This window comes from Pongo abelii, chromosome 16 (assembly GCF_028885655.2).
Source record: "Pongo abelii isolate AG06213 chromosome 16, NHGRI_mPonAbe1-v2.0_pri, whole genome shotgun sequence".
Classification (NCBI taxonomy): domain Eukaryota; kingdom Metazoa; phylum Chordata; class Mammalia; order Primates; family Hominidae; genus Pongo; species Pongo abelii.
The window spans coordinates 84,313,407-84,339,549 of record NC_072001.2 but is presented as its reverse complement, the minus strand read 5'-3'; the positions used below and the strand labels follow the sequence as shown (position 1 = coordinate 84,339,549).

At 47.2% G+C, this 26,143-nt stretch overlaps 2 protein-coding genes across 9 annotated transcripts in view; one reads left to right on the top strand and one right to left on the bottom strand.

Annotated features, from left to right (window-relative positions):
* Positions 1 to 16,933, top strand: part of MESD (mesoderm development LRP chaperone) — a 42,351-nt gene extending 25,418 nt beyond the window's left edge. Inside the window, 2 exon segments of the mRNA NM_001134102.1 lie at positions 11,959 to 12,300; positions 15,360 to 16,933. The gene's annotated coding sequence lies outside the window, so the exon portion shown is untranslated.
* Positions 12,598 to 26,143, bottom strand: part of CEMIP (cell migration inducing hyaluronidase 1) — a 172,287-nt gene continuing 158,741 nt past the window's right edge. For all 8 annotated transcript variants that reach the window (XM_063716266.1, XM_024232768.3, XM_054531720.2 and 5 more), the window contains 5 exons: positions 22,221 to 22,425; positions 21,964 to 22,050; positions 21,143 to 21,300; positions 17,194 to 17,294; positions 12,598 to 15,461 (listed from right to left, as the gene is read on the bottom strand). In XM_063716266.1, the coding sequence (XP_063572336.1) occupies positions 15,334 to 15,461; positions 17,194 to 17,294; positions 21,143 to 21,300; positions 21,964 to 22,050; positions 22,221 to 22,425 (679 nt within the window). In that variant the 3' untranslated portion in view covers positions 12,598 to 15,333. The remainder of the gene's footprint in view (positions 15,462 to 17,193; positions 17,295 to 21,142; positions 21,301 to 21,963; positions 22,051 to 22,220; positions 22,426 to 26,143) is intronic.

Here is a 26,143-nt window from a genome sequence, read left to right as displayed (position 1 = left end):
ATGAAATTTAAAGTAGTTTTTTCCAATTCTGTGAAGAAAGTCAGTGGTAATTTGATGGGGATAGCATTGAATCTGTAAATTACCTTGGGCAGTGTGGCCATTTTCACGATATTGATCCATGAGCATGGAATGTTCTTCCATTTGTTTGTGTCCTCTTTTATTTCATTGAGCAGTGGTTTGTAGTTCTCCTTGAAGAGGTCCTTCACATCCCTTGTAAGTTGGATTCCTAGGTATTTTATTCTCTTTGTAGTGTGAATGGGAGTTCACTCATGATTTGGCTCTCTGTTTGTCTGTTCTTGATGTATAGGAATGCTTGTGATTTTTGCACATTGATTTTGTATACTGAGACTTTGCTGAAGTTGCTTATCAGCTTAAGGAGATTTTGGGCTGAAGTTGCTTGTCAGCTTAAGGAGATTTTGGGCTGATTTAGATATACAATCATGTCATCTGCAAACAGGGACAATTTGACTGCCTCTTTTCCTAATTGAATACCCTTTATTTCTTTCTCTTGCCTGATTGCCCTGGCCAGAACTTCCAATACTATGTTGAATAGGAGTGGTGAGAGAGGGCATCCTTGTCTGGAGCCAGTTTTCAGAGGGAATGCTTCCAGTTTTTGCCCATTCGGTATGATATTGGCTGTGGGTTTGTCATAAATAGCTCTTATAATTTTGAGATATGTTCCATCAATATAGTTTGTTGAGAGTTTTTAGCATGAACGGCTGGTGAATTTTGTCGAAGGCCTTTTTTGCATCTATTGAGATAATCATGTGGTTTTTGTCACTGGTTTTGTTTATGTGAGGGATTACATTTATTGATTTGCATGTGTTCAACCAGCCTTGCATCCCAGAGATGAAGCCGACTTGATCATGGAGGATAAACTTTCTGATGTGCTGCTGGATTCGGTTTGCCAGTATTTTATTGAGGATTTTCGCATTGATCTTCATCAGGGATATTGGCTTAAAATTCTCTTTTTTTTGTTGTGTCTCTGCTGGCCTTTGGTATCAGGATGATGCTGGCCTCATAAAATGAGTTAGGGAGGATTCCCTCTTTTTCTATTGATTGGAATAGTTTCAGAAGGAATGGTACCAGCTCCTCTTTGTACCTCTGGTAGAGTTCGGCTGTGAATCTGTCTGGGCCTGGACTTCTTTTGGTTGGTAGGCTATTAATTATTGCCTCAATTTCAGAACCTGTTATTGGTCTATTCAGAGATTCAGCTTCTTCCTGGTTTAGTCTTGGGAGGGTGTATGTATACAGGAATTTATCCATTTCTTCTAGATTTTCTAGTTTATTTGCATAGAGGTGTTTATAGTATTCTCTGATGGTAGTTTGTATTTCTGTGGAATTGGTGGTAATATCCACTTTATCATTTTTTATTGCATTTATTTGATTCTTCTCTCTTTTCTTTATTAATCCTGTTAGTGGTCTATTTTGTTGATCTTTTCAAAAACCCAGCTCCTGGATTCATTGATGTTTTTGAAGGGTTTTTTGTGTCTCTGTCTCCTTCAGTTCTGCTCTGATCTTAGTTATTTCTTGTCTTCTGCTAGCTTTTGAATTTGTTTGCACTTACTTCTCTAGTTCTTTTAATTGTGATGTTAGGGTGTCGATTTTAGATCTTTCCTCCTTTCTTTTATGGGCATTTAGTGGTATAAACTTCCCTCTACATACTGCTTTAAATGTGTCCCTCAGATTCTGGTACATTGTGTCTTTGTTCTCATTCGTTTCAAAGAACATCTTTATTTCTGCCTTCATTTCATTATTTACCCAGTAGTCATTCAGGAGCAGGTTGTTCAGTTTCCATGTAGTTGTGCGGTTTTGAGTGAGTTTCTTAATCCTGAGTTCTAATTTGATTGCACTGTGGTCTGAGAGACAGTTTGTTGTGGTTTCTGTTCTTTTACATTTGCTGAGGAGTGTTTTACTTCCAATTAGGTGGTCAATTTTAGAATAAGTGTGATGTGGTGCTGAGAAAAGTGTATATTCTGTTGATTTGGGGTGGAGAGTTCTGTAGATGTCTATTAGGTCTGCTTGGTCCAGAGCTGAGTTCAAGTCCTGGATATCCTTGTTAATTTTCTGTCTCAATCTGTCTAATATTGACAGTGGGGTGTTAAAGTCTCCCATTATTACTGTGTGGGAGTCTAAGTCTCTTTGTAGGTGTCTAAGAACTTGCTTTATAAATCTGGGTGCTCCTGTGTTGGGTGCATATATATTTAGGATAGTTAGCTCTTCTTGTTGAGTTGATCCCTTTACCATTATATAATGGTCTTCTTTGTCTCTTTTGATCTTTGTTGGTTTAAAGTCTGTTTTATCAGAGACCAGGTTTGCAACCCCTGCTCTGTTTTGCTTTCCATTTGCTTGGTAGATCTTCTTCCATCCCTTTATTTTGAGCTTATGTACATCTCTGCACATGAGATGGGTCCCCTGAATACAGCACACTGATGGGTCTTGACTCTTTATCCAATTTGCCAGTCTGTGTCTTTTAATTGGGGCATTTAGCCCATTTACATTTAAAGTTAATATTGTTATATTTGAATTTGATCCTGTCGTGATGATGCTAGCTGGTTATTTCGCCTGTTAATTGATGCAGTTTCTTCATAGTGTCGATGGTCTTTACAATTTGGCATGTTTTTGCAGTGGCTGGTACAGGTTGTTCCTTTCCATGTTTAGTGCTTCCTTCAGGAGCTCTTGTAAGGCAGGCCTGGTGGTGACAAAATCTCTCAGCATTTGCTTGTCTATAATGTTTTTTCTTTCACCTTCTTTGTGATGGTATATTTAGCCAATATCTGATTGTTGACTACTTAGGTTGTTTTACAGTTTTCATCATCATATAAAATGCTGCAGTGAATATCCTTGTCACAAATTCTTGTGCATTTCTGTAGCTCTTTCTTTAGGATAAATTCTTTGACAGAATTTTGGAGCCAAAGTCTGAATACATTTTGCAGTCATTTTTACATAGTACTAAATTGCTTTATAGAAAATTTGCACCAAATTATTCTTCTATCCTCATTGTCTAGGAGCATTCATTTCTTCTGTCTTTTATAGTTTTAATATTTTCTAGTTTACTAGGTGGATAAATAATAGCATCTCACTGTTGTTTCAATTTGCATTTTATAATTACCAACAAGGTTTAGTTTTTGAATATATCTTTTGCCATTTTGCCATTTATATTTTTTCTTATGTAATCTGGCCCCCTTGTGTTGTTTTTCTTTTCTTTTCCTTTTTGTTCCTTACTGCTTTGTAAGAGCCTCTCATATAAAAAGTCAGCAGAGTCTCAGCAAAAAGCAGATGGCATGTTAAGGAGCATTTAATGGCAGGATTGTTTGCAAATTGTGTGCATAAAGTTTAGGGATCCCAACAAGGAGTAGTGCAGTAGCCCTGGGCTTGCAAAAGTGGGGGCCAGTTACCACCCCTAAGCCTGGCGATGCTGAGAGAGAGGGCAATTACTGGGACCACGAAAGGGCTCCTGACCAAAGTTCTCATCTTCCTTAGAGGGATACAGTCATCTCACAGAGACACAGTAAAAAGGGAGACAGTGGCATGGATTCCCTAACCCAGGACTTTCCTTCCTCCCTTCCATCTGTTGACGGTGCCTCCAACTGGCCAAACCGAACAGGGAGCCAGAGGGGCAGGGAACAGCTGCTGGACATGTCTCAGCCTCTTGGGGCCTTAAACAGGGCAGGGAAGGGTGGAGAATTGATCTGAAGGCAAACAGAAGACGACTAGACACCCAAAGATAATAATTTCTTTTCTGGGATATGTATTTTAAACTCATTTCCTCAGTTTATTTACTGTCAATATTGTTTAGAGTTTCAATAATTTTATGTAGGCATATCAACCAATTTTGATGATTTTTCCTTTGGTATTTTGTTTAAGAAAGCATTCCTCATCCCCAACATTGTGTCATTATTCAACCATAAATCGAGTGTTTTCCCTCTAGAATTTGAAGGAGAAATAATTATTTAAAAGATGCAAATAAGTAGAATTTCATTTTAACAGCTTAATTCTTTCTTTCCAAGGGAGTGTAAGTCCTTGTACTCCTTCTTTCCACTTTGTGTAATTGGTTGGTTGAGTGTGCTGATCTTGAAAGGTACAAACTGGGAAAGAGTTGTTTTTTTTTTCTCCATGCTGTCTTTTTTTTTTTTTTTTTTTTTAAACACAGGATGTTGTCTGTCACCCAGGCTGGATTACAGTGGTGTAATCACAGCTCACTGCAGCCTTGACTTCCCTAAGCTCAGGTGATCCTCCCACCTCAGCCTCCTGAGTAGCTGGCACTACAGGCAGGTGCCACCACACTCAACTAATTTTTGTGTTTTTTGTAGAGCTGGGGTTTTTTCCATGTTGCCCTGGCTGGCCTTGAACTCCTGGGCTCAAGCAGTCTGCCCACCTTGGCCTCCCAAAGTGCTGGGATTACAGGTGTGAGCCACCACGCCTGGACTCAGCGCTGTCTTAAACCCCCTTTGTTGACTCAGCCTTCTGCCAGTGATGAGCTGGCTGGGACCAGCTGGTGAAAACCAATTGTTAAATAGACAGGAATTTTACAAGCTGGTTGCGAAACCGTTTGCAGCTGAAAATCAGCCATGATGGGAGAATTTACACTATGGGCATCAACAAATACTACGAACAGGGCTTCTCCCACCCACCGCCCCCCTCCCCCTGCTTCCAGTTGAGTTTACCTGCACACCACTGCTCTTACCCACTTCTTTTTGAGCACTTCCAGGAGATAATGGGGACATGAGCTATTCTTCTCTCTTCCACTTTGGTTTTTCTCTCCGCTTCTCCCATCTCTTCCTATTCCTGCTGGCTCCTGCAGGGGCACAGAGGTGGGGGGATTGGAAGAAGAGGGGTTAAAAATCTTTAATAATTTGTGTTATGGTAGAAAGAGGGTTCGTAAGTGTTCTCTGTTATGGCAGGTGTCCATTTATTGGCTGTTCGGCATGTTTGGAGAATATGCCCAAGATCCCCCTTACCAACTTTGATCTGAGCAAGACATTTTCCAGCTGAATACTGGTGAAACCCCTTGGAGTTAACCTATATCCTCTTTCTATCAGGAACCCCTTCAGCTAAGCAGGCAGCCACTTGCAACAGGGCCCTTTCAAACTAGCTCACACCAGGGCCCCACTAATTTCCACAATATACACTTGACTCATGGGAAGCCTCACACATCCTTGCCCAGCCAAAAGGAGTGAATGCACTGACCCAGAGGCTGCCCTTCATCCTTCCAGGCACTGCAGCAGCTCCAGCCTCCATCTACCTTCGGTCACCTCTGGGCGAGAGGCACCTTCAACCTCTACCTTCCCACATGGCAGGCATGCAAGGCAGGCTCTCCGGAAAACTGTCTTCCCCAACTCCAACAGCAGCTGGATGACCTGTGAGTTTTAGGCACTCAGCAAGTGTCCAGCTGAGAAGTAAAATGTCAATCTCTTCCTTTTGTAAATCTCCGCAATCTCCCCAAGAGGGGTTCTCTTGGAGCCTCTCACCGGGCTTAGGGGATGCACCCTTTGAGAGAGGGGAAACCCAATAGCACATTGACTCTTGTAAATTTCCTTCAGGGCATCTCCCCTTCAATGACTCTCCAGCCTTCTCTTCTTAGCCTGGAGGTGGGTCACCACTTCTTACCAAGTCCTTCACGGCTACTCTAGGAGCTTTTCCTCAGAATATGGGGTAACTGTCATCTGTTGCCTCAACAATTCCCATTCCATAAACTGACACATCAAGGACCTTGAAAAGACAATCCTGCTCCCAACCTGATCACATTGAAGACAGGCTGCAATTGCAAGGCCTCTGCAGATTGTTTATACTGCTAAAGGGTGGTGACCCCTGAAAAATAGTTCTTTGCTCAGCAGAGCACCTTGATGAGTGTTTGGATATGAAAAAAAATGCCTAAGGCCAGGCACGGTGGCTCATGCCTGTAATCCCAGCACTTTGGAAGGCCAAGGCAGGCAGATCACCTGAGCTCGGGAGTTTGAGACCAGCCTGGGCAATGTGGCAAAACCCCATCTCTACCAAAAAATAGAAAAAATTAGTTGAGTGTGGTGGTGCATGCCTGTGGTCTCAGCTACTCAGGAGGCCGAGGTGGGAGAATTGCTTGAACCTGGGAGGTGAAGGTTGCAGTGAGCCAAGGTTGCACCACTGCTCTTCAGCCTGGGTGACAGAGTGAGACCCCATCTCTAAATTAATTAATTAATTGAAAGAAAATAAATGCCTGGGACAAATCTTTTTATTGATGAGAGAACAACAATTCTATACCTGATAAGGCAAGGAGAATTCTGATGTTCTAGTAGCAGCCTGACCCAGGAATTTACTTAAGGTGTGTGTAGGCGAATGGGAGGGTAGAAGAACTTCTGGGAAATGATGACTAATATTCTATTTGAAGCTGTTGCTATGCCATATTCCTAAATCTTCAGCAAAATTCTGCTATAAATAACTTCCTTGTGTTTGTGTAATTTGAGGAAATCAAGAAGAAAAGAGGCAATCAGGGATGGTGAATTTTATGTGTCCACTTGACTGGGCCAGGGGCTACCTGGAGATGTAGTCAAATATGATACTGAGAGTTTCAGTGAGAATGTTTCTAAATGAGATTGACATTGGAATTGGTAGACTGGGTAAAGCAGATGGCCTTCCCTAATATGGGGGGGTGGCGCTTCATCCAACCAGTGGAAGGCCTGAATAGAACAAAAAGGTTGAGTAAGAGAGAGTTCCTTCTGCCTGACAGCTTTTGAGCTGAGACATTGCTTTTTGGGCTGAGCTGAAACATTGGCTCCTTCTGGGTCTCAGCGCCTGCTAGTCTTCAGACTGGAGCTACACCGTCAGCTCTCCTGTGTCTCAGGCTTGTAGACTGCCAGTCTTGGTCTCTGTAATTGCATGAGCCAATTTCGTGTGTGTGTGTGTGTGTGTGTCTGCGTGTCTGCGTGTGTCTGTGTGTTTTGCAGTGGATGGGGATTGCTGAGTTTCTTCCAATCATGGGAGCCTAAGCAAGTTCAGCTAAATATGAAGAGAGGAAAGGTGGTCTCTAAAAACTGACCACACTCAAGCAGCCAATGTTTACAGTGGTAAGCCTGTAGGCAACAAATAATTTAATTTTGTTTTCTTAGCAGAACCTGAAGGTCTTTCATTTTTAGCTGGGAAACCTAGGTTGGTTACATACTGTTACTGCTGTAGTGGCTGGACTCCTCTTTACCCAGGTGCTGTGTGGTCATTTTCATGTCATCTTTCTGTCCTCTTTTTATGGAGACTCTATTTTGTTTGTTTTTTTTTTCTTCTGCAGTGGTAGGGAGATGTCTCATTTTTAAATGCTATTCATTATCATCATTAGTTTTTGTTTTCCTTCTTAAACCTATAATTATAACTCTGTTAATGTCTAAAACAACATGAGACAATTTCCTCCCACAAGAGAAGATGAAGAAACTGAGCATGGTGGTTCATATCTATAATCCCAGCACTTTGGGAGGCTGAGATAGGAGAATTGCTTGAGCTCAGGAATTTGAGAGCAGCCTGGGCTACACAGTGAGACCCCATCTCTACAAAAAAAATAAATAAATAAATAGCTGGGCATGGTAGCATGAGCCTGTAGTCCCAACTACTCAGGGGGTGAGGTAGGAGGATCCCTTGAGCCTGGGAGGTCGAGGCCACAGTGAGCTAGGATCATGCTTCTGCACTCCAGCCTGGGTAACAAAACGAAACCCTCTGTCTCAAACAAAAAAAAGAAACAGAGAGAGAGAGAGAGAAGATGAAGAGCTTAACACAGCCACCCGCTCTGCATGCTCCCTTCTTGTATCTTTTGTGCTTATTATTACCATATATCCCGGGTTTGTAAAACCCAACTTTCCTTTGTAAATATTAACAATTGGCTATCTCAAAATTGCTTTTGGCTTTGCACCGAATTCTGTGTTTATATTTATAAAACTTATTGCAATATCTTTGTGGTTTTAGGGTTGGCTGCTGGCTTTTTTTTCCTGTTCCCCTTACCCCAATTTTAAATTCTTGATTTTGTTTCTCTGTCTGATTTAGAGAATACCTTAGAGTAATGTTTTCTGGAAGAGCACCCAAGTGCTACTCTTTCTAAGCCTTTGTGTGTCCGAGAACTGTTTTCTTTTGCTGTCACCATGAATAACACCTAAGCCCAACTTTTCTGTAGACATGTTCCTTGTCTTCAGTAATTAGTGTGTGGGGACCAGGGGAAGAAAGAAGGAATCTTGCAGTCGAGGGGAGCAGTTGGATGCCTTCTGATTCTTAGCCCAGAGCTCTCTGTCCACCACACTTCATGTCATCATAGCTGGGCAGCCTTGTATAAAATCCTTTCTAAACCGGCTGCCTAGGCTCTTAGGGTCTTTTTTATTTTATTTTATTATTATTTTTTTAGACAGGATCTCCCTCTGTCACCCAGGCTGGAGTGTAGTGGTGCGATCTCGGCTCACCCCAGACGCTACCTTCCAGGCTCAAGTGATCCTCCCACCTCAGCCTGCTGAGTAGCTGGGACCACAGGCATGCACCACCACACCTGGGTAATTTATTTTTTGTAGAGATGAGGTTTTGCCATGTTGCCAGTCTGGTATCGAACTCCTGGGCTTAAGTAATCCTCTTGCTTCGGCCTCCCAAAGTGTTGGGATTACAGGCGTGAGCCACTGTGCCTGGTCTCTTAGAGACTCCTAAAACCACACTTCTCAGCTGGGCGCAGTGGCTCACACCTGTAATCCCAGCACTTTGGGAGGCCTAGGCGGGTGGATCGCCTGAGGCAAGGAGTTTGAGACTAGCCTGGCCAACATGGTGAAACCCCGTCTCTACTAAAAATACAAAAAATTAGCCAGGCGTGGTGGCTCAGGCCTGTAATCCCAGCTACTCAGGAGGCTAAGGCAGGAGAATCACTTGAACCTGGGGGGCGGAGGTTGCAGGGAGCCGAGATTACATCACTTCACCCCAGCCTGGGCTAAAGAGACTGTCTCTCACATACACACACACACACACACACACACACAAACACACACTTCTCAAACTTTACTGTGCAAACAACTACCCTGGGTCCCTTCTTAAAATGCAGATTCTGATTCAGCTGATCTGGGAGAGCCTGAGATTGGGCATTTCTAACCAGCTCCTGGTTATACTCCTGGGTGGTGCTGAATTTTTTTTTTTTTTTTCTAGTAGAGACAAGCTCTCGCTATGTTGCCCAGGCTGGTTTTGAATTCCTGGGCTCAAGCGATTCACCTGCCTCAGCCTCCCAAAGTGCTGGGGCTACAGGTGTGAACCACCTCCCCCAGCTGATGCTGATACTGCTGATGTCATTGGCCCATGGACCACGCTGAGTAGCAGGCTTTAGAGCATAGGCGTCCAATCTTTTGGCTTCCCTGGGCCACATTGGAAGGGGAATTGTCTTGGGCCATACCTAAAATACACTAACACTAACGATAGCTGATGAGCTTTTAAAAAATGCAAAAAAATCTCATAATATTTTAAGAAAGTTTACAAAGTAGTGTTGGGCTGCATTCAAAGCCATCCAGGGCTGCATGTAGCCCACTGGCTGTGGGTTAGAGGAGCTTGCTTTATAGCTTTCAAAGCTGAGTCATGCATGTTGTTGATTCTGTTTGATGCTCCTGATTGTTTTCTGTGAGGGAGGGCAGTTCCTGGGACAATGAACTCCTCCCTCCATCCCCTTCCCCAACCCTCACCATTACCTCTTTCTGCTCCCCTTCTCACCCCAACCCAGCCCTGAGGACATGAGGGCACTGCCAGGTGCCTGTGGACTTGATCCTCCCAGGATTAAGCCCTTACCACCACCCACATCCTACTCCTTTCCCTGCCATTGAGAAAACCTCTGCCGCCTACCTAGCCCCCAGGCTAAAACAGCTAGGATGGGGTCAAAGGGCTCAGGATTTTGGCTTCAGTACTGGAGGCAGGAGGGTTGCGCCAGGGTCGGCTTTTATGCCTTTGTTCAACACAGCAAGCACACATTACCCAACAGAACTCTGCCAGATATGGGAAAACCTGTGGCCTGTGCTCTGCAGGAGGCTACAGTTTGGGGGAAGGGGTGAATGACAGCCTGGGACAGGGGGTGCAATATCAAGGCACTGGGCCCAGGAGAGGAAGGAGAAAGCTGCCAGGCATGGGTCAGAGAAGGCTTTGTGTGGAGCTACGCCCTGGAACATGAGTAGACGTGAGCCAAACCGAGAGGAGAGAGGGCAGGGCGGGTCAGGTCATCCACCATGTTATGAGGACTCTAAGATCCTTGAGCCAGTGGGAGGGGATGAGGATTAGGGCTCATCTGGGGATTGGGGATGAGGAAGGAATGGGTGACCAGACTGGAGATGCAGGCATATGCCACCTCAGGGACTGCCTGTGTGCCCAACTCAGCATACCCTGTGTGCCTGTGGGTATGGGAACAAAATTCTCCCAAACGCCTGCTTCCGGCTTTGTGCCGTTGCGTTTTCTTTAGGCAGATGTTGTTAGCTGTCACTGCACTGACCTCTAAGGCCACCCCAGCCTCCATGAGTGAACGCCCACGCCTTCACCCCTCTAGTCTGTGGGGAGGAACCCCACCCCCTTTCCTCCAGCAACTCCTACACGTCGCCTCCAGGCCTTTCCAGCACCATTCCCTCACCAGGAATGTTCTTTGTCGTTCTTCACTTAGTTCATTCCTATACATTCTGCAAAACTTCCTCTGCCACGCTTTTCTGACCTGTCCCCTCCCAGGCTGGTGAGGGAGAGCAGATCATCCTGTCTGTCTCCCTGCGGATGGGAACGGGAGGTGCCCACTGGTCACCTAATGCATTGCACAGTGACTACCTGTGGGATCTGGTGATTATTGCAGGGACAAATGTTGAATGACCCTGAAGTGCCTGCCTGTCCCTCCACCCCAACCTCTCTGTGGCTTCTTTTGCTGTGCGTCTAGCTGGGTGCAGTGTCCCATTGCTCGATGGTTCCTCGTTGGCGTCTGCTTTCCTAGTCCTCCCTGGATGCCTCTTCTATTGCACCTACTGAATCAGTGGGCTGTGCTCTCTTTCACGCAGTGACATGTCTGGCTGAGAAGTCACTAGTAACCCCCCAACCCCTATCATCACAGCCAGTGGGCCCTAAAGCTGGCCCTGTGTTTGGCCCAACCTTCCACTTTGCCTCTCATGACTGAGCCTTGATTTATGCCCAGGTGTCCTCAAGCCCACACCCTGATAGCTGCCCCTCTGTCAGACTGTGCCTCTTATAAAAGGCCCTTCTCTTATCCATCTCTGACTCTCAGGCCAACACCTGTCCTACTTCCACTCACTGAGCTTCCCTGACCAATCCAGGCGATGATCACTCCCTGCCCTCGGAACCCAGCCACACCACTCATTGGGCAGGTAATTTCATGTTCTCCATGGGGTCATTCTATGTTCCTCTGTGTGCACCGTGCCTGGCACAGAGCAGGGGTGCAAAAAATTTGTTGACTGAGTGTGCAAATGTGATCTCTTTCTCCTGGCAAAGTTTCCTGAAGGTAGAGGCCATGTACTCTCTACTGCACAGCTGACTTTATGCCCAAAGCTAGTCTGCCAGATATATTTGTGTATTGGCAGCTTAAAACCACCAATCTGGTACCAGCCCCTTAAAGTGGATTGAGCATACACAGATGCACACAGACAGACACACACACACACACACACACACACACACACACACACACACGAGACATAGTTGTTTTGTTTTTAAGCCCAATGTATAAGACCCAGGAGCTCTTGGAAATCATCAAGAGAAGAACTCTCTGTGATGATGGAAATGTTTTATATCGGCTCTATCCTATATGGTAGCCACTAGACACACATAGCCATTGAGCACTTGAAATGCGGCCAATGTGATTGAGGAACTGGATTTTTAATTGCATTTCATTTAAATTAATTTAAATGTATGTAGCCCCATGAAGCTAGTGGCTGCCCTCCTGGACTGGCAGTTCTGGACCACTCCCAGTTCACCTGCTCTAACCTCTGCCCCTCACTCTCTCCCCTCCAGACCCCTGAGCCCCTTCCAGTGCTGCCTGAGGTGCCCTCTACCTGTGCCTGCCTCTCTTGTCTGCCAGTTTGATTTGGACCTGTTTTTCCCACCTCAACCCCCATGCTCTTGTCAAACATGTGTTTGGCCTCTAGCCAAACAGGGCCTGGGAGGAAAAGAGAGTCCTACTTCTGCCTGGCTTCCCCATTGGGGAGGGGAGTTGAAGTGACAGCCTCCTGACGGCTTAGAAATGTGGAGGACGCAGCATGTTCTGGACATGGCCGACCATATGAATGATATCTTCTCTTTCTTTGAACCATCTCCACCTGCTCATATGGACACCCCGCCTTGGGGCAGGGCAAGGTAAGATCTTGACATATGACTAGCTCTTGAGAATAAGGCCACAGAAGTAAGGCGGACACATGGGGTGATTTCATCAGCCTTATTATCCTTAGATAACTGGTTATCTTAGGTTATCCGTAGATAAGTTATTATCCCTAGATAAAATGAAGCCCATTTTAATAGAAAATGAAACAAACAGACAAGATGATGACATCCTTTGTATGTTTACTATAATACAGCAAAATTTTCCAGACCAGAGCCAATTTCCTCGGCTCTAGGTACACCCCTTCCAAGCAATGCAAAGGACATCTCCAATCATGACATTTAAGAGAATTCTTTATTTCTCTGACAGTGACTTCTTGAAGTGCACATATAATAAATAAATAGAAAATATGTCTTTGTTCATGGTGATGCCTACAAGAAATGTTTACATACCAACACTCTATACATCTAACTCCCGAAAAAGGACCAGCTATTTCGGCAACAGAAAAAAGACAAGCATTTCAGAGGAGCGTTGCTTTCCTTAAAGACCTAACTCACTTAAGTCTTACAAACAGAAATAACAAGGAGGACAATTTTCTAAGCAATAAGAAAATTTGTGCTACCAAGAAAATGCCTAGATATTGGCTCTTGGTGAATGGTTTAGGAAAGAAAGTTTTATGTACAGATCCTGTACTGTGAAACATATGTACAACTCTGAGAACTTTCAAATAGATATATTTTTTAAATGAACTGAGCCAAAGACATTCAACATTCCTGGCCACCTGAAAGTGATCACATCCTAAGTGGTTCACAGTGTGAGACCCTTGCATTAAAAGAGTGAAAACTCAACAAAACCGTGGACAAGAAGGACATGAGGTCATTTTAACTCTCCTCTCCATCACCGCTAATCTCCCTGGAAGAAGTCCTTCCTGTGACTCTGGCCTTTGAAGCAGCCATATCTTTAAAAGCAGAGCCCTATGGTCCCCTCCCAGCAGCTGAAAGATGTTTGGTGGGAAAGACCTCCCTGGCAGTTGGCTCCCACCTGGGGAATGGACTCTCGGACCGAGTCTCATGGGTGCAGTTGGGTGGAGGGAGCCAGGCAGGCCCCTTTGAAGGAAAGAGTTTGTGGTTGGGGCAGGAAAGGGGATAAACGTAGTTCATCACAAGACCCAGGGAGACCCCAGTGCCTCGTGCAAGATTATAAACCACAGATAGAGTTCTCCCTCTTACAGGAGCTCTGTGGGCTCTCTCTAAGGTGGGCCAGGGAGAGAGCAGGGCATTAAGCAGCAGCCGAAAAGGACTGGGGTGGACCCAATAGCTGTTCAGACACCCAAGATCAGCCAAATTGGCTCACCAGAAACATAGCGGGCCCTACTCCCTCTGCTGGGCCTCACCTGTAGATCTGCAGAGACAGGAGAGCCAGGTAGCACCAATGGGGAGGTGGCAGCTACTGTGCACCCAGGCTGGGCTGACAGGTAGTGAACAAAGTGAAGGCCACAGGGACCGCCAACACCAAGGGGAGGGCGGGTTTCTGTGCGCTGGGAGCAGGAGGGAAGAGATCTGCTAGCTGTCATTCTACTCTAGTCATTTCCTTTCCTTCGAGGGGACTTGTCCCCATTTCCAGAAGCTACCTCAGGAGTGCCTGGGCACTCTGGGGCCGGTTGTTGAGGCAATGTGGTGTGGCAGCAAGGCTAGGGTGGGGCTCCCCAGGCCCTCCCCTGGCTATGTGGTTCTTTCCCATCTCGGGGGCTCACTTTCCCCATCTGTTAAAATGAAGGCTTGGACTAGATATTTTCTATATTTCCAGCCCTGAAATCCCAGGCCGAGGGAGTATGAGCACATCTAGGGTCTCCTGGAGGCCCCCGTGCTCAGTTCCCTGGATGAAGAGCAAATGAGGCCCCAAGGCAGGAGCCCACTTCTGTGGACTTCACTCCACCCTCTCGGAGTCAGAGGCAGGGCTGCCTGGGGACCGAATTCCTCCGTGCTCATAAGCCGCGAAGCCCATCGCTCCCCTCTGACCACACTTCTCCATCATGAGGGGGCCAGAGAGGCGTGGGCAAAGGGCAACCCCGTAGTCACCAGCTTCAGCAGGCAGCGGCAGGGAGGGCTGAATCCCTGAGCCATTCCAGAGGCTGCCTCATGTCCCCCAGCAAAATGCCCCCAGCCTTCATTCCTGTAAGCAAGAAGCCTTCCTGACCCTCCCCTCTGAAATGGCACTGGCCTCCATTTTACCTCTCTGTGATTTCTCCGCCTGGCATTGCAGTGTGCATGGACCTGACTGCCTGCCCTACTGGACTGCAGGCCCCTCAAGGTAGGCATTAGTTCTCACCCTTCCATCCCGTGTGCCCTGGGGCACCCAGCATCATGGGTATCAGTGGATATCCATGAACTGTTGGGTTCCAGGTACCATGTGAAATGCAGCAGATTTCTGGAATCTCAGAACTAAAAGGGCCTTTGAGAGTCATCTAGTCCAAGTCCAAACCTGGCACTCAAAGTCTCCTGAAAGGTGGACACGGCTAGAGGCAGGGCTTGCCTCTTCCCCAAGGATAGCCAGTTCTACCCCAGCTGCTAATCCTGTGAGGTTGGCTCTTGCTTACAGGAGTAAAGATTTCCTTAAAGCCAAGGCTCTTTCTCCTACATTTACCACCCTCACTTGTCTGCTGAAGGCCATGGGGATCTGTGAATGACCAGCCCTCCAGGCTACTTCCTAGCTGGGTCAGGGCTCCTGCCAAAGTGGATCTTTGCTGTCAGCACAACCCAGGTCTCCTGATATGGTCCCCAAACCCCCACTGAAGAGGCACAGATAGGAGAGAAGCACCCAAGAGGCTGCAGGAAAGTGAATGTTTCCAGCATTGGCCAGCACCGCCCCAGGGGCTCCAGGTAGACACTTGAGTAGGGGCAGGTGGCAGCACCAGGATTTCTGATATCCTTCCCTTGGCCCATCAGGGCTGAAACACGGCCTTCCCAGGCAGCTGCTGGCAGGGGCTGGGGGACCCAGCCATCCCCCACCGGTCTGCTGCCAAGAGTCACCGTCATAGTCTACCACGAGGTGGCACCAGGCGGCAGCTGTCCTCACAACTTCTTCTTCTTCACCACAGGGATAGGCACAACTTGGAAGATTTTGGCTTTGTGATCCTCAGTGTTCAGTGTCACCCAGATGGGCTGGAAGCTGCCTTTGAAGCCAACGAATGCCATTTGCTCTGAAAAGCAACGATGAGTCTCCTGAGCAAAAACCCTATGAGAGGACGGCTGTCCCTCCCCGTTCCACGGCTCCCCATCGCCAGCCCCCCACACCCACCAGGTACCCCCTAGCCACACTGCACTGTGGCCCCTTGGGAAGAGCTCTGTGCTTCAGCTACTGATGGTGCCTGACATGTGTTTGTATGGGGCAGGCAGGGGCTCACCTGAGCCTCACTGCCACCTAGGCAGGGTGATGGCTTTGCTGTAGACAGGGGAGCCATGCACAGCAGGAAATGGAGCAAACTGTAAGGGAGGAGACCTCCTAGGAGCCTGCCTACCTTCGAGCTGCCCCTAGGACAACCAGCAAGTCCCTGCCCCTCTCTGAAGCCCAGTGTTCCCATCTGTCAAACGATGGCATTGATCTACAAGATCTCCTTCCCCAGTCTATCACTCTGTGGCTCTAGAAGGAGTTCTGAGAGGTGAAGGAATTTGACCAAGAGTGTGGAGTAAATGGTGTACCCCACATTAGAACTCTAAACCCCTGAAACCCACACAGCACTCTCCATCTTGCAGTTCACAGCTTGAGCATCCAAGGGGCATGGGAATCCACGTCTATACTCAGCCCATCTTGGCAGGCAACATGCATTTATCACCACCGGGAAAGTGCCATTCAACTTAGGTCACCTTACATACATCAGCTTTTGGCAACCGGGATCTTAATTTAAAAGACAGAGGCTCCAAAATGATTTCAGGACTGGGCTGGAAAGGATACTTCTCTTTTCCTTATGTCCTCCTTTGGCTGGTTTGAAGGGTTTGTGTTGTTTCTGATTTTTCTCATCGCCCCATATGATGGGCTTCTGATTTTGATGTTTTCCATAGTGAAGATGGTGTATAACTAAGAAGCCCAGCTTCGATTTAGGAAGATTAGGATCCAAGTCCTAACCTTAAGCAAGTGGCTTGGCTGTTAAATTCTTGGTGTCCTCATCTTAAATGGAAATAATAGTACCTGCTGCACAGGTTATTAATGAGTAAGTGAGATAATTATAACATGTTCTGCAAAGTACAAGGCTGAACATTAAATAGCAACCACAATGATCATTATCATTATTGCCCGTGGAGCTTCTCTGCCGCCCATACAACCTCTCTGAGGACTCTCCCTGCACCTAGTTTTTGTGATGATAATGGGTGTCATGCTGACATGTCCCTCCTGGATGGCTTCTTCCAGCACAGCCAGCAAGCCTGTGCTAGGCTTCACCACCGAAGCTGCCTGGCCTTGGACAAGCCATGTAGGTGCTCTGGGCTTTAGTTTTCTGGGACAAATAAGAGTTTTGCAAGCTGCAAAGGACTGTACAAATGCTAGGCATCAGCTAGAATGTTGAAGAAGATGCAGGACCCCTGGCCAGTCTGAATAGCAGGAATTGGGTAGGAGGGTAAGACTAAGCCACTTTTCTTATGATACTTTTGTTGAATAAAGGGCCACTTTCCAAGCAAATGAGTCAACAAGTATAGCAATTTTCTTTCAGTGGCTGGTAGCAAGTTATAATAAATTTGCTGCAGTGCAGGGGTGGTAAACAGGTGGCATCTTGCCCATCCATTCCAGTAGACCACTAGTTGTGTGGAGGATTCTGAGGTTGTACCCAAGTTTAGTACAAAGCATGTTCTTAACTCAGCAAAAGATGACAGCAACCTCCATGCCAGGCATTTGCCTTCTCTGGTTTTGGGGTCAGTTTAAACCCCAGTTCAAACCCTTACCTTTCAACTTGAGACCCCTGTCTGCCCCAAGCTTTTCCAGCACTCTGGTCCATGGGCCTCTGGAGACGTATCTTCCCTTTGATGCCATAAGCACTATGGAACTGTGTGAGAAGAAACCAATTAGACCAGAGGGAGAGAGCAAACTGGAGAAAGTGGGCATGGGGAGGGATGATGGTTTGTGCGTGGTGGGACTGGAGTTAGCAGTGCCCAGAGGCCTGTCCAGGGATTCGGGAAAGGGCAGCCTCTCCTGTGTTCCGAGCTGACGGGCTCTTTCCATGTGGTGACGAACATCCTGAGCTCCCTCCCACGCATCTGGCCACAGTTGGTGCCACAGCCTTCTCCAAGCCTGGACTCGGCTCACCACGTTTACATGTCTCTCTCCAAACAGAGGAGAGGACGTAAGCAGAGCATACCATGCCAGGGCTCGGCACACAGTAGGACTTCAATATGTATCTCTTCCCTTGAATGTTCTCAACCCTGGTTAGGTAAGACCAGATAGAAATGTGGTGATGGAGGAAGGAAGGAGAAAGGGTTGAAAAAGAGAGGAGGTGCGGGATGGAGGAGGGGAACGTCTGTCAAATCATAAAACCATCCAGGAGCTCCTGAAGGTTCTAGAGACCGGCTCCATTTGGCATGCCCTGGGATTTCATTAGCACCACAGAATTCCTCCATTGCAGACTTTCTGAATCAGAATCTGTGTTTTTACAAGATCTGCAGGTGATCATGTATACATGAAAGCTCAAGAAGCCCCATGCTAGAGGATTTCTCTTGGAGCGCATCTTTCTTTTGCTGTCTTCTTTTGATGGACACAGGCTTCGTGTAGACCAGAGCCAGCCTTCTCTGAGCTACAGGAAGAGCATGGCCAGGTTTGAAGTCTTTCTGGGGAGAACACCATATCGTCACCATGATGCTTGGGTTGTACCAAGAGCTCAGATTGACCTCTTATGTTCATGTCACCTCTCTCTCTGGTTAGGTGCAACACAGGACTATTGCCTCTATTTTGCAAATGGGGAGATTGAAGCAAATAGTTACCAAGTATCTCAGCGGACCTGCCAAAGGGAAATGTGCTTGAAAGAGGCAGAGGTTTGGAGCAATGTGTGTGCCCAGCCTGAAGGGCCCAACTTGCAAAAGTTTGACTTGGGAATAAGGAGTGTCTATCCCCCGCCTTGGGGTGTATTCAGTCCAAAGTGCTGGGAAAATAGCCTTCACAGTGGCAGACTCAGCACACTGGGCCAGACAGGAGGAAGTGAGCACCTCCCTTGGGAATAGAAATGGGGCAGAAGCTCAATGGGGCATCCAGTTCATATCTCAAAGGAACTCTGTAACCACAGACCACAGTCCAGACATGGAAAAACTGTATAGGATTCTGGAACCTGTTGTTACCCCCATTTGTGTCCCACTGGGAACAGCAGGAAAGATCGTGAGATGCAAAGGGCTTGTGTGAAATAAGGATAGATGGGAAGGGAGCTGGGGCTGCCTCAGGCCCTTGAGGAAGGCTGGAGAGGGAGGCCCAAAGGTTGGTAGGGTGAGGCCCCTTAAGGAGACAGGTCTCATTGCTACCACATCCTCCACTCTAGATTCAGGATCTGTTCTCAGGAGGATATTTCTGCATTGTTTCATTTCAGAACAAAAGCTAATGGTCCTTTGTTGGAGCTCAGCCTTCCTACTTGGGGGACTCAAATGTAGGTCCTGCCCTCCTCATGGGGATCTAGGTTAGCTCACAGGAGCGGGTCAGGGAGACGGGCTTCTTGTGTCCCCACCGCCTCCCACTGATGCCCAGAAGCCTGCCTACCTATGTTGGGCACACTTCTTTGCCTGGTATGCCATCCTCATGGCCTCTAAGCCCAAGCACTAGCCAGCACAGAGTCTCCCACAGAGTGGCAGGGCAGAGGCAGCTCCCAGAAGCCATGCTAGATGTGTCTGGTGTGAGCAGCTGCCCTCTTCTCTCCCCAGGACCCTGGGGCCAGTAATGGCCTGCTGGATGGGGTAGGAAGCATAGGCCAGGCTAGGCAGGGCCTGCAGCCACAGTAGAACAGGATCTGCCTTGCCTCATTCTCTGCTGCTTTCCAGGAGGTTAGAGAGGGGTCTAGTGGTACCAATGCCTGCCTGGGTACCTGGCGCCAACCCAGGGAGTGGCCCATTCCAGTAAGGGCTTCCCCCAGAGAGGTGCTGCTGCTCGGGCTGGAAGGAGCCTTGCACACGGTTCCAAACAGAGTAGCACTGCAGTCTAGTTTCTTATTCCAAGCTTCTGCATCCTCTTTCATTTCAAAAGAAAATTCTCTGCCCAAAACAGCATGATCTCTAGAGGAAAACTATTTTTCCCAATTTGCTCAACCTTGTCTCAATCTGCATATGAAAAATAGAATGCTGAAGAAGCATCTGATGGGGGAATGAGGGAGGGAGTAAATGTGGTTAAGCAAAATCCCATTATCCGAAATCTCACCAGGTGCCCAGTTCACGTCGTGTCCCTCATGGAGTCAGCATCTGGGAAGTACATTTGCTTTCATTTAATAACTACTAATGTTTACTAAGCACCTACTATGTAGCAGGTACCACATGATGCGCTTAGACTTTCCACCAGGTTGTGGCTCCTGAGTGAACTGTACACTCACTGAACTAGCCATGCTCTGTGCTAGAAATGCAAAGGGAAGTTAGACATGGCCCCAACATTGAGAAGGCCACACTCTTGATGGGGCAACAGATGTGTCCACCAGACCTATTGTGAGTAGTGCTTTAGCAGAGGTAGAACTTTTTTTTGTTTGTTTTTTTTTGAGATGGAGTCTTGCTCTTTCACCCAGGCTGGAGTGCAGCGGCGCAATCTCGGCTCACTGCAACCTCCGCGTCCCGGGTTCAAGCGATTCTCCTGCCTCAGCCTCCTGAGTAGCTGGGACTACAGGTGCACACCACCACACCCAGCTAATTTTTTTTGTATTTTTGGTAGAGACGGGGTTTCACCATATTGGCCAGGCTGATCTCAAACTCCTGACCTTGTGATCCACCCACCTCGGCCTCCCAAAGTGCTGAGATTACAGGAGTGAGCCAATGCGCCCTGCCAAGGTAGAACTTTTGGGTTGGATCGGAAAAGACCTCACCGAGGAGGCGATGTGAGGAGACTTGTAAGGTATTGGGGAATTACCAAAGATTGCTAAGGAGAGGGGACACAGGTTTTCCCTACATTTAAGAAGTTTAAACCAGCAGCCAATATGGAAGATGGGTTGGAGTTGGGGCAACTGGAAGAGGGAGGCCCGTTAGGAGACTGTGCCAACAGTGTCGGTGATGACCAGCAAAGGCCTGGGCAGAGCGGCAGAAGAGAGGACGCTGTGGAGGGAACCAGCAGGCGAGCAGTAATGCGGGTGGAATTGATAGGGTGTGATGATAGCGTGTGGAGGAAAGAAAGAGGAGACAAACAGAATGGCCAGATTCTGGCCTAGCTATCAGGATGGATTGTGATGATTTCATCAAAACTGAAGGAGTAGGATGAGTGGCTGGTTTGGGAGGTTAAACATTTTAAAAGGCTGAGAATTCAGTTCCATACAAGACGTCCAGGTGGCGTTGTCCAAGTAGCAGTTGGACTGGAATGTCTGGTGCTTAGGAAGGAGACCTGGGCTGGAGATAGTAGCCACCAGCACTTGGATCATATTGAAGGTGTGGGAGGGGATGAGATCATGCCGGGAGTGTAGTGAAGAGGGCCAGGGCAACCTTCCCATGTGCAGCGGGGCTGTCCCGCCTGCCTCCGCCTGACCTACATTCACAGCAGCCCGGCTCCAACACTGGAGTCCACAGGCAAGGACGCTCTCGTCCAACACCCATGATTTGTGGGCAGGCTGTGGAGACTGCCTGAGCTTTTCCAGACTGATCTGTGATGAGGGCCTTTGTGAGAGGGAGGGGGCCCTTGCCCAGGGGTCTGCTGTGCCAGCAGCCAATTCCAGAAGCAGAGGCACAGACTCACTTGTCAGGGATGGTCGCCACATAGTTGAAAAGCTGCCACGGTATGCCTTGCAGAATGGAGTTCCTGAAGCTCGTGTGGCTCACCACGCGCCCTTGGTTCCCATCAATCACCACCACCTGGATGCCATCCTCCGAACTGGGGTACTTCTTCCCATCCACCTACAGAGCCAGAGCAATCCAGGTGTGAGGCAGGGTGCCAAAGCCCCATGGTTCTCCTGCCCAGGTGGTTCCCAAGCAGACCCTGAAGGCAGAAGTTGCCTATGCATCTATTCGAAGCGTAAGCTCCATTATCCACTTAACTCCTCGTAGCCCTCAGTAGTGGGTCAAATAGTGGCCCTGCAAAAGTTATGTCCACCCGGAACCTGTGAAAGTGGACTTATGTGGAAATAGAATCTTTGCAGACGGAATTACGTTAAAGATTTTTTGATGAAACCATCTGGATTTTTAGGGTGGGCCCTAAATTCAAAGATAGGTGCCTTTGCAAAAGAAAGGCAGGAGGAGAGGTGAGACGCAGACACTCAGGAGAAAAGCCCACATAAATACAGAGATTAATGTGTCTGCAAGCTGAGGAATGCTCAGGAGTGCTGGCAGCCACCAGGAGCGAGAAGAGGCATGGAACAGGTTCCCTGCCCCAAGACCCCTGGAGGAAATCACCCCTGCCAACACCTTGCTGTTGGACTTCTGACCTCCTGAACTGTGAGAATAACTTTTTCTTGTTTGATGCAAGCCACCCAGTTTGTAGTAATTTGTGTCAGCAGCCCCAGGACACAGTATCACCTCTCAAGAGCAAACCCGAATCCTCCAGGGGCCAGAGGCACTTACTTCAATGTAAGCGAAGTCGTTCCAGAGGTGGAAGAAGTGCTGCTTGGAACTCTCCATCTTCACCTCCAAGAAATGGTCCTTTGTTTTCTGGAAAACACATCGAACCCAATGCAATTGTTAGGTTTGGGTAGTCATTCCCCTCCTCTTCCCGTATCCCCAGTCACAGGAAATGGTTTATGGAGCTGAGTGAGGGACCTAATTGGGTCTGGGCCCGACTGGACGGCAAAGGGATCCAGGCTTTGCTCTCAGCCACTCACCAGCTGAGAACCAAAGAGCTTCTTGGGCATCGGCACGTCCACGACAGCCCTCTCGGTGAACTTGGGGTAGGCTGTGGCTGTGCAGTCACTGACGCCTGCGTTCTTTGGAATCAGAGCTTTAATCTTTATCCTCTCACAGCCTTTCATGGAGCAGAAAGCAAACTTCTCTCTCTCGTTCTGAGCTTTCAGCTTCAGGAACAACAGCCTGCACACAAGGAGCATTGCTGGGCATTTGCTTGGACACGCAAACCTCCCTTTTCTCCTCCCACCCACCGAGACATTTACTCTGAGCTGGTCACAGCAGGTAGACCCAGCGGCCTTATAGAATGGAACCATGTCTACCACAGAGTTGTATGTAGTTGGAGAAATAAGGAACAAATGCATTGAAGAAAAAGCTAATGAGAATGGCAATTCTATTCTGAGCACGTTCTATGTGCCACACTGTGCACACATCGTAAATCGACATATCTCATTTAATCCTCAAACAATCCAGTCCAGTAGGTACTATTATCATCCTGAATTCCTGGATGGGAAAATGGTGGCTCAGAGAAGTGAAGTGACTCGCCCAGGACCACACAGCTGGGAAGTGACAGAGCCAGCATTTTCCATCCAGCATTGTGCCCAGTGAGGAAATGCTCTGTCTTCCTAACTCTACTTTTCTCCAAACCATAATTTATTCCAAAAATTATTTTATAATTTATTTAAAATAATAATTATTATTGTAAAGGAAGCTGACCCAATGTTACAGGGAGTCAGATTATGAGGAAAACACAGTACTAACTTGGGATTCATTATTGTTCTTTTAGTGCAGAAAAGTGCTTTCAGGCTGAGTCCTGCATCTGAAACATGGGAAGACAGGATATGGGGTATCTACCACCCATCTTGCTCTGGGGACCAACCCTTCACTGAGTCCAGTCAGACTAGGGAGCTAGGTTTGCACCACAATGCCATCACCCCCAAACCCCTACCACACAGCTGCTCAGACCAGGGGCACACATTGGACTCACAGAGGGGCCATGGATTGGCCACCCAGTAACCAAGATTCTCGCTCTTATGGGACCCAGCAGGTCTTGTCCACCACTGGTTGGTGCTTGAACTAAAAGACCACATGGAGTTGGGGTTGACAACCTTGTTGTGCCCCATGCCTGCTAAGGAATCGTGGGAGGAAGGCGGTTTGTAGCAAGTAGCTGAAACAAGAGGCCAAGCATGTGTGCGTATGTGTGTGAACATGGGGAGATGGAGAGACACAAGGGGTAGGCAGGCTACCTCCTCACTGCTGTCTTTGTTGTTTTTAGCACCTGAGCCTATGAGGCCCAGCTGGGGTTTTATTTCTTGAAGACCCCTTGGTCTTCTCTCTGTAGCACCTCCACTTAATCTGAGCTTCCTTGAGTAGCTTTATGTTTCAAGCCATCCATATCAAATGATCTCAGAGTAAAGTAGAAACTGACAGTTACAGAGGCCTCATGCTCAGGGCTGAGAGCAGAGCAGCCATATCTGCATTCCATGCCCTGCATGGTGGGGAAGCTGGGGAGGCAGGTAAGCACCCGCTTTGAGCAGCTTAGGAGGAAGGCAGTTCAGTGCTGCCCATGGTCACGTCTCCCTGGAGGCTCCCAACATGCTCCAAACCACTCCTGGGACCCAGGCACAGAAATGGGATTGGTCCTGAGGCTTCTGCACAAAACTTAACAGTATTCAGGTTTCCTTGTTGCCATTATATATCAGATTATCTAAACTGGGAGTGACCTAAAAGACCATCCAGCCCATGGTAGGTAGCAGCTGCCTTCCCTAATCCTGACCTACAACTTGGATGTGTGCAAGCTGGCTGAACTGCAAAGCCCTGGTAGGCATGAAAGGAGCACGGGCCTGGGCACCTGCCAGCCCAGTGCTCAAATCCTGGCTATGACCAAGTAATGTTGCAGAGCAGCGCTACTGATGGCTGTGCACCTTAAATAATGTACTTGTTTATAATTTAGTAAGAATCATTATAAGAATTCACTGAGGTGGTATTAAGCAAACTTAGCTATCCAGAACACAACTACAATCACTTAACAGTTTTTTTAACCTGGAAAAAATGAGAGATGATTCAGAGCTTATATATTTCACACTTTGAAACCCCCTCCCTTTTAGCTGACTTATTTTAATTTTACCCCTAATTATAGCAAGCTGGTTGTTAAGTATCCTAGCCCATAGTAGATTATTAGAAGGTAGCTGCTAAAGGCAGGTGCTCTGAATATAAGAAACAACAAATGTATAAGGCAGAAAGATTTTTAAAAGCCCAAGAGTTTGCAGCCCTTCTCCATAGGAAACAGACCCCCTATAACCCAACTCCTGGTCCCTAAGGCGTTGCTGAATTGAAACACAACATAATGATCAACAGGCATAGGGCTAAGCTAAGCTACCAACCAAAAAATGTGCTTAAGGTGACAAGCAAACCAGGCTTAGATTTTTAAGACTTTGATCAAAGAGGTTCAACTTACTTAGTGGAAGTTTCCATTTGAAAAATTCCCATGTTTTGAACATTTCACTCATGAGCCGAAAAGAAGAAAGTCTGCATGGATGGTATCCCAGGCACTTTACCTTATCAACATCTGTTACTTTAATCATAATATTTCCTAGTGGTATGTGAGGCATATCTCATTCCTCCTCCTCTGGTATTCATATGGGAGGATTTTCCTAAATACTCCTGGCCCCTGGGCCCTCCCCTCATCCACTTCTTCCCATGGGAAGAGAGTGTCTCATATAATTGATTGGTTTTGGGTATTTGGCTCAGCCCATAGAGCAGGGGCACTCTGGTCTGCCTTCCATGCTCTGAGGTTTTGGGGCTGGGCCCTTTGTGGGGAGCCTGTAATTGCCCAGTGCTCCCTGGTGCAGAGGAGGTAAAATTGGGGATGATATTGGGAAGCTCTATTCTCCAACAGCTTTATCATCAATAAAATGGATCACTTCCTCTTCACCTGCCAACTTGTCTGCCCCCAGCTGGCTTAGCGCTTGTGTGGGGAAAGAGGTGTTTTTTTATTGTCCTCCCATCCCAACATTTTACTTATACTTTTGATTCTAAATTTTAATTTTCCCTTAACCAAATTGATGGAGCCATAAATAAGATAGATCATCTGTTATCAGTTTCTTTATCATTGACTTCCATATAAGAATAGAAAACTGGCCATCAAATGATCTTTTACCCTTACTCCTCACAGTTTGCTATCGATGTTGCTGTGGAGCTGGGTTGGCATTCTTAAGACATTAGACTAAATTTCTTTTTAAGAGAGGGGATCAAAGAACTCCCAGGAACAGATACTCTGTTTTCATTATATCTCTATTGAATAGAACCTAGTGCAGGTTAGCAAAAGGGTGAGGGCTTTGAAGACAGATAGATCTAGGTTCAAATCCAGCTGGGTCAGCTTTATGCTGTGATCTCAGGAAGTCTCTCCTATTTTCCCTGTGCCTTCTCTCTCACTCTCTCTGTCACCCAGGCTGGAATGCAATGGCAGGATCTTGGCTCACTGCAACCTCCACCTCCCAGGTTCAAGCAATTCTCCTGCCTCAGCCTCCTGAGTAGCTGGGATTACAGGCACGCGCCACCATGCCCAGCTAATTTTTGTATTTTTAGTAGAGACGGGGTTTCACCAGGTTGGCCAGGCTGGTCTCGAACTCCTGACCTTGTGATCCGCCCACCTCGGCCTCCCAAAGTGCTGGGAGGCGTGAGTCACCACGCCCGGCTGCCCATCTCTTAATCCTCCGCTCCAAGTGGGTTGTGAGGATTTGAGATAATGTACCATGTTTTCTGGATTCTAAGATTTACGGCCTTCACTTTTTTTTTCTGAAATATGTAAATTCCCTACAATTCACATGTATATTTAATAGAGTGTTTATTTTACTTTTAAAGCTTAATAGCTTTAAAAATGTCGTTAATGTATGGGACAGTC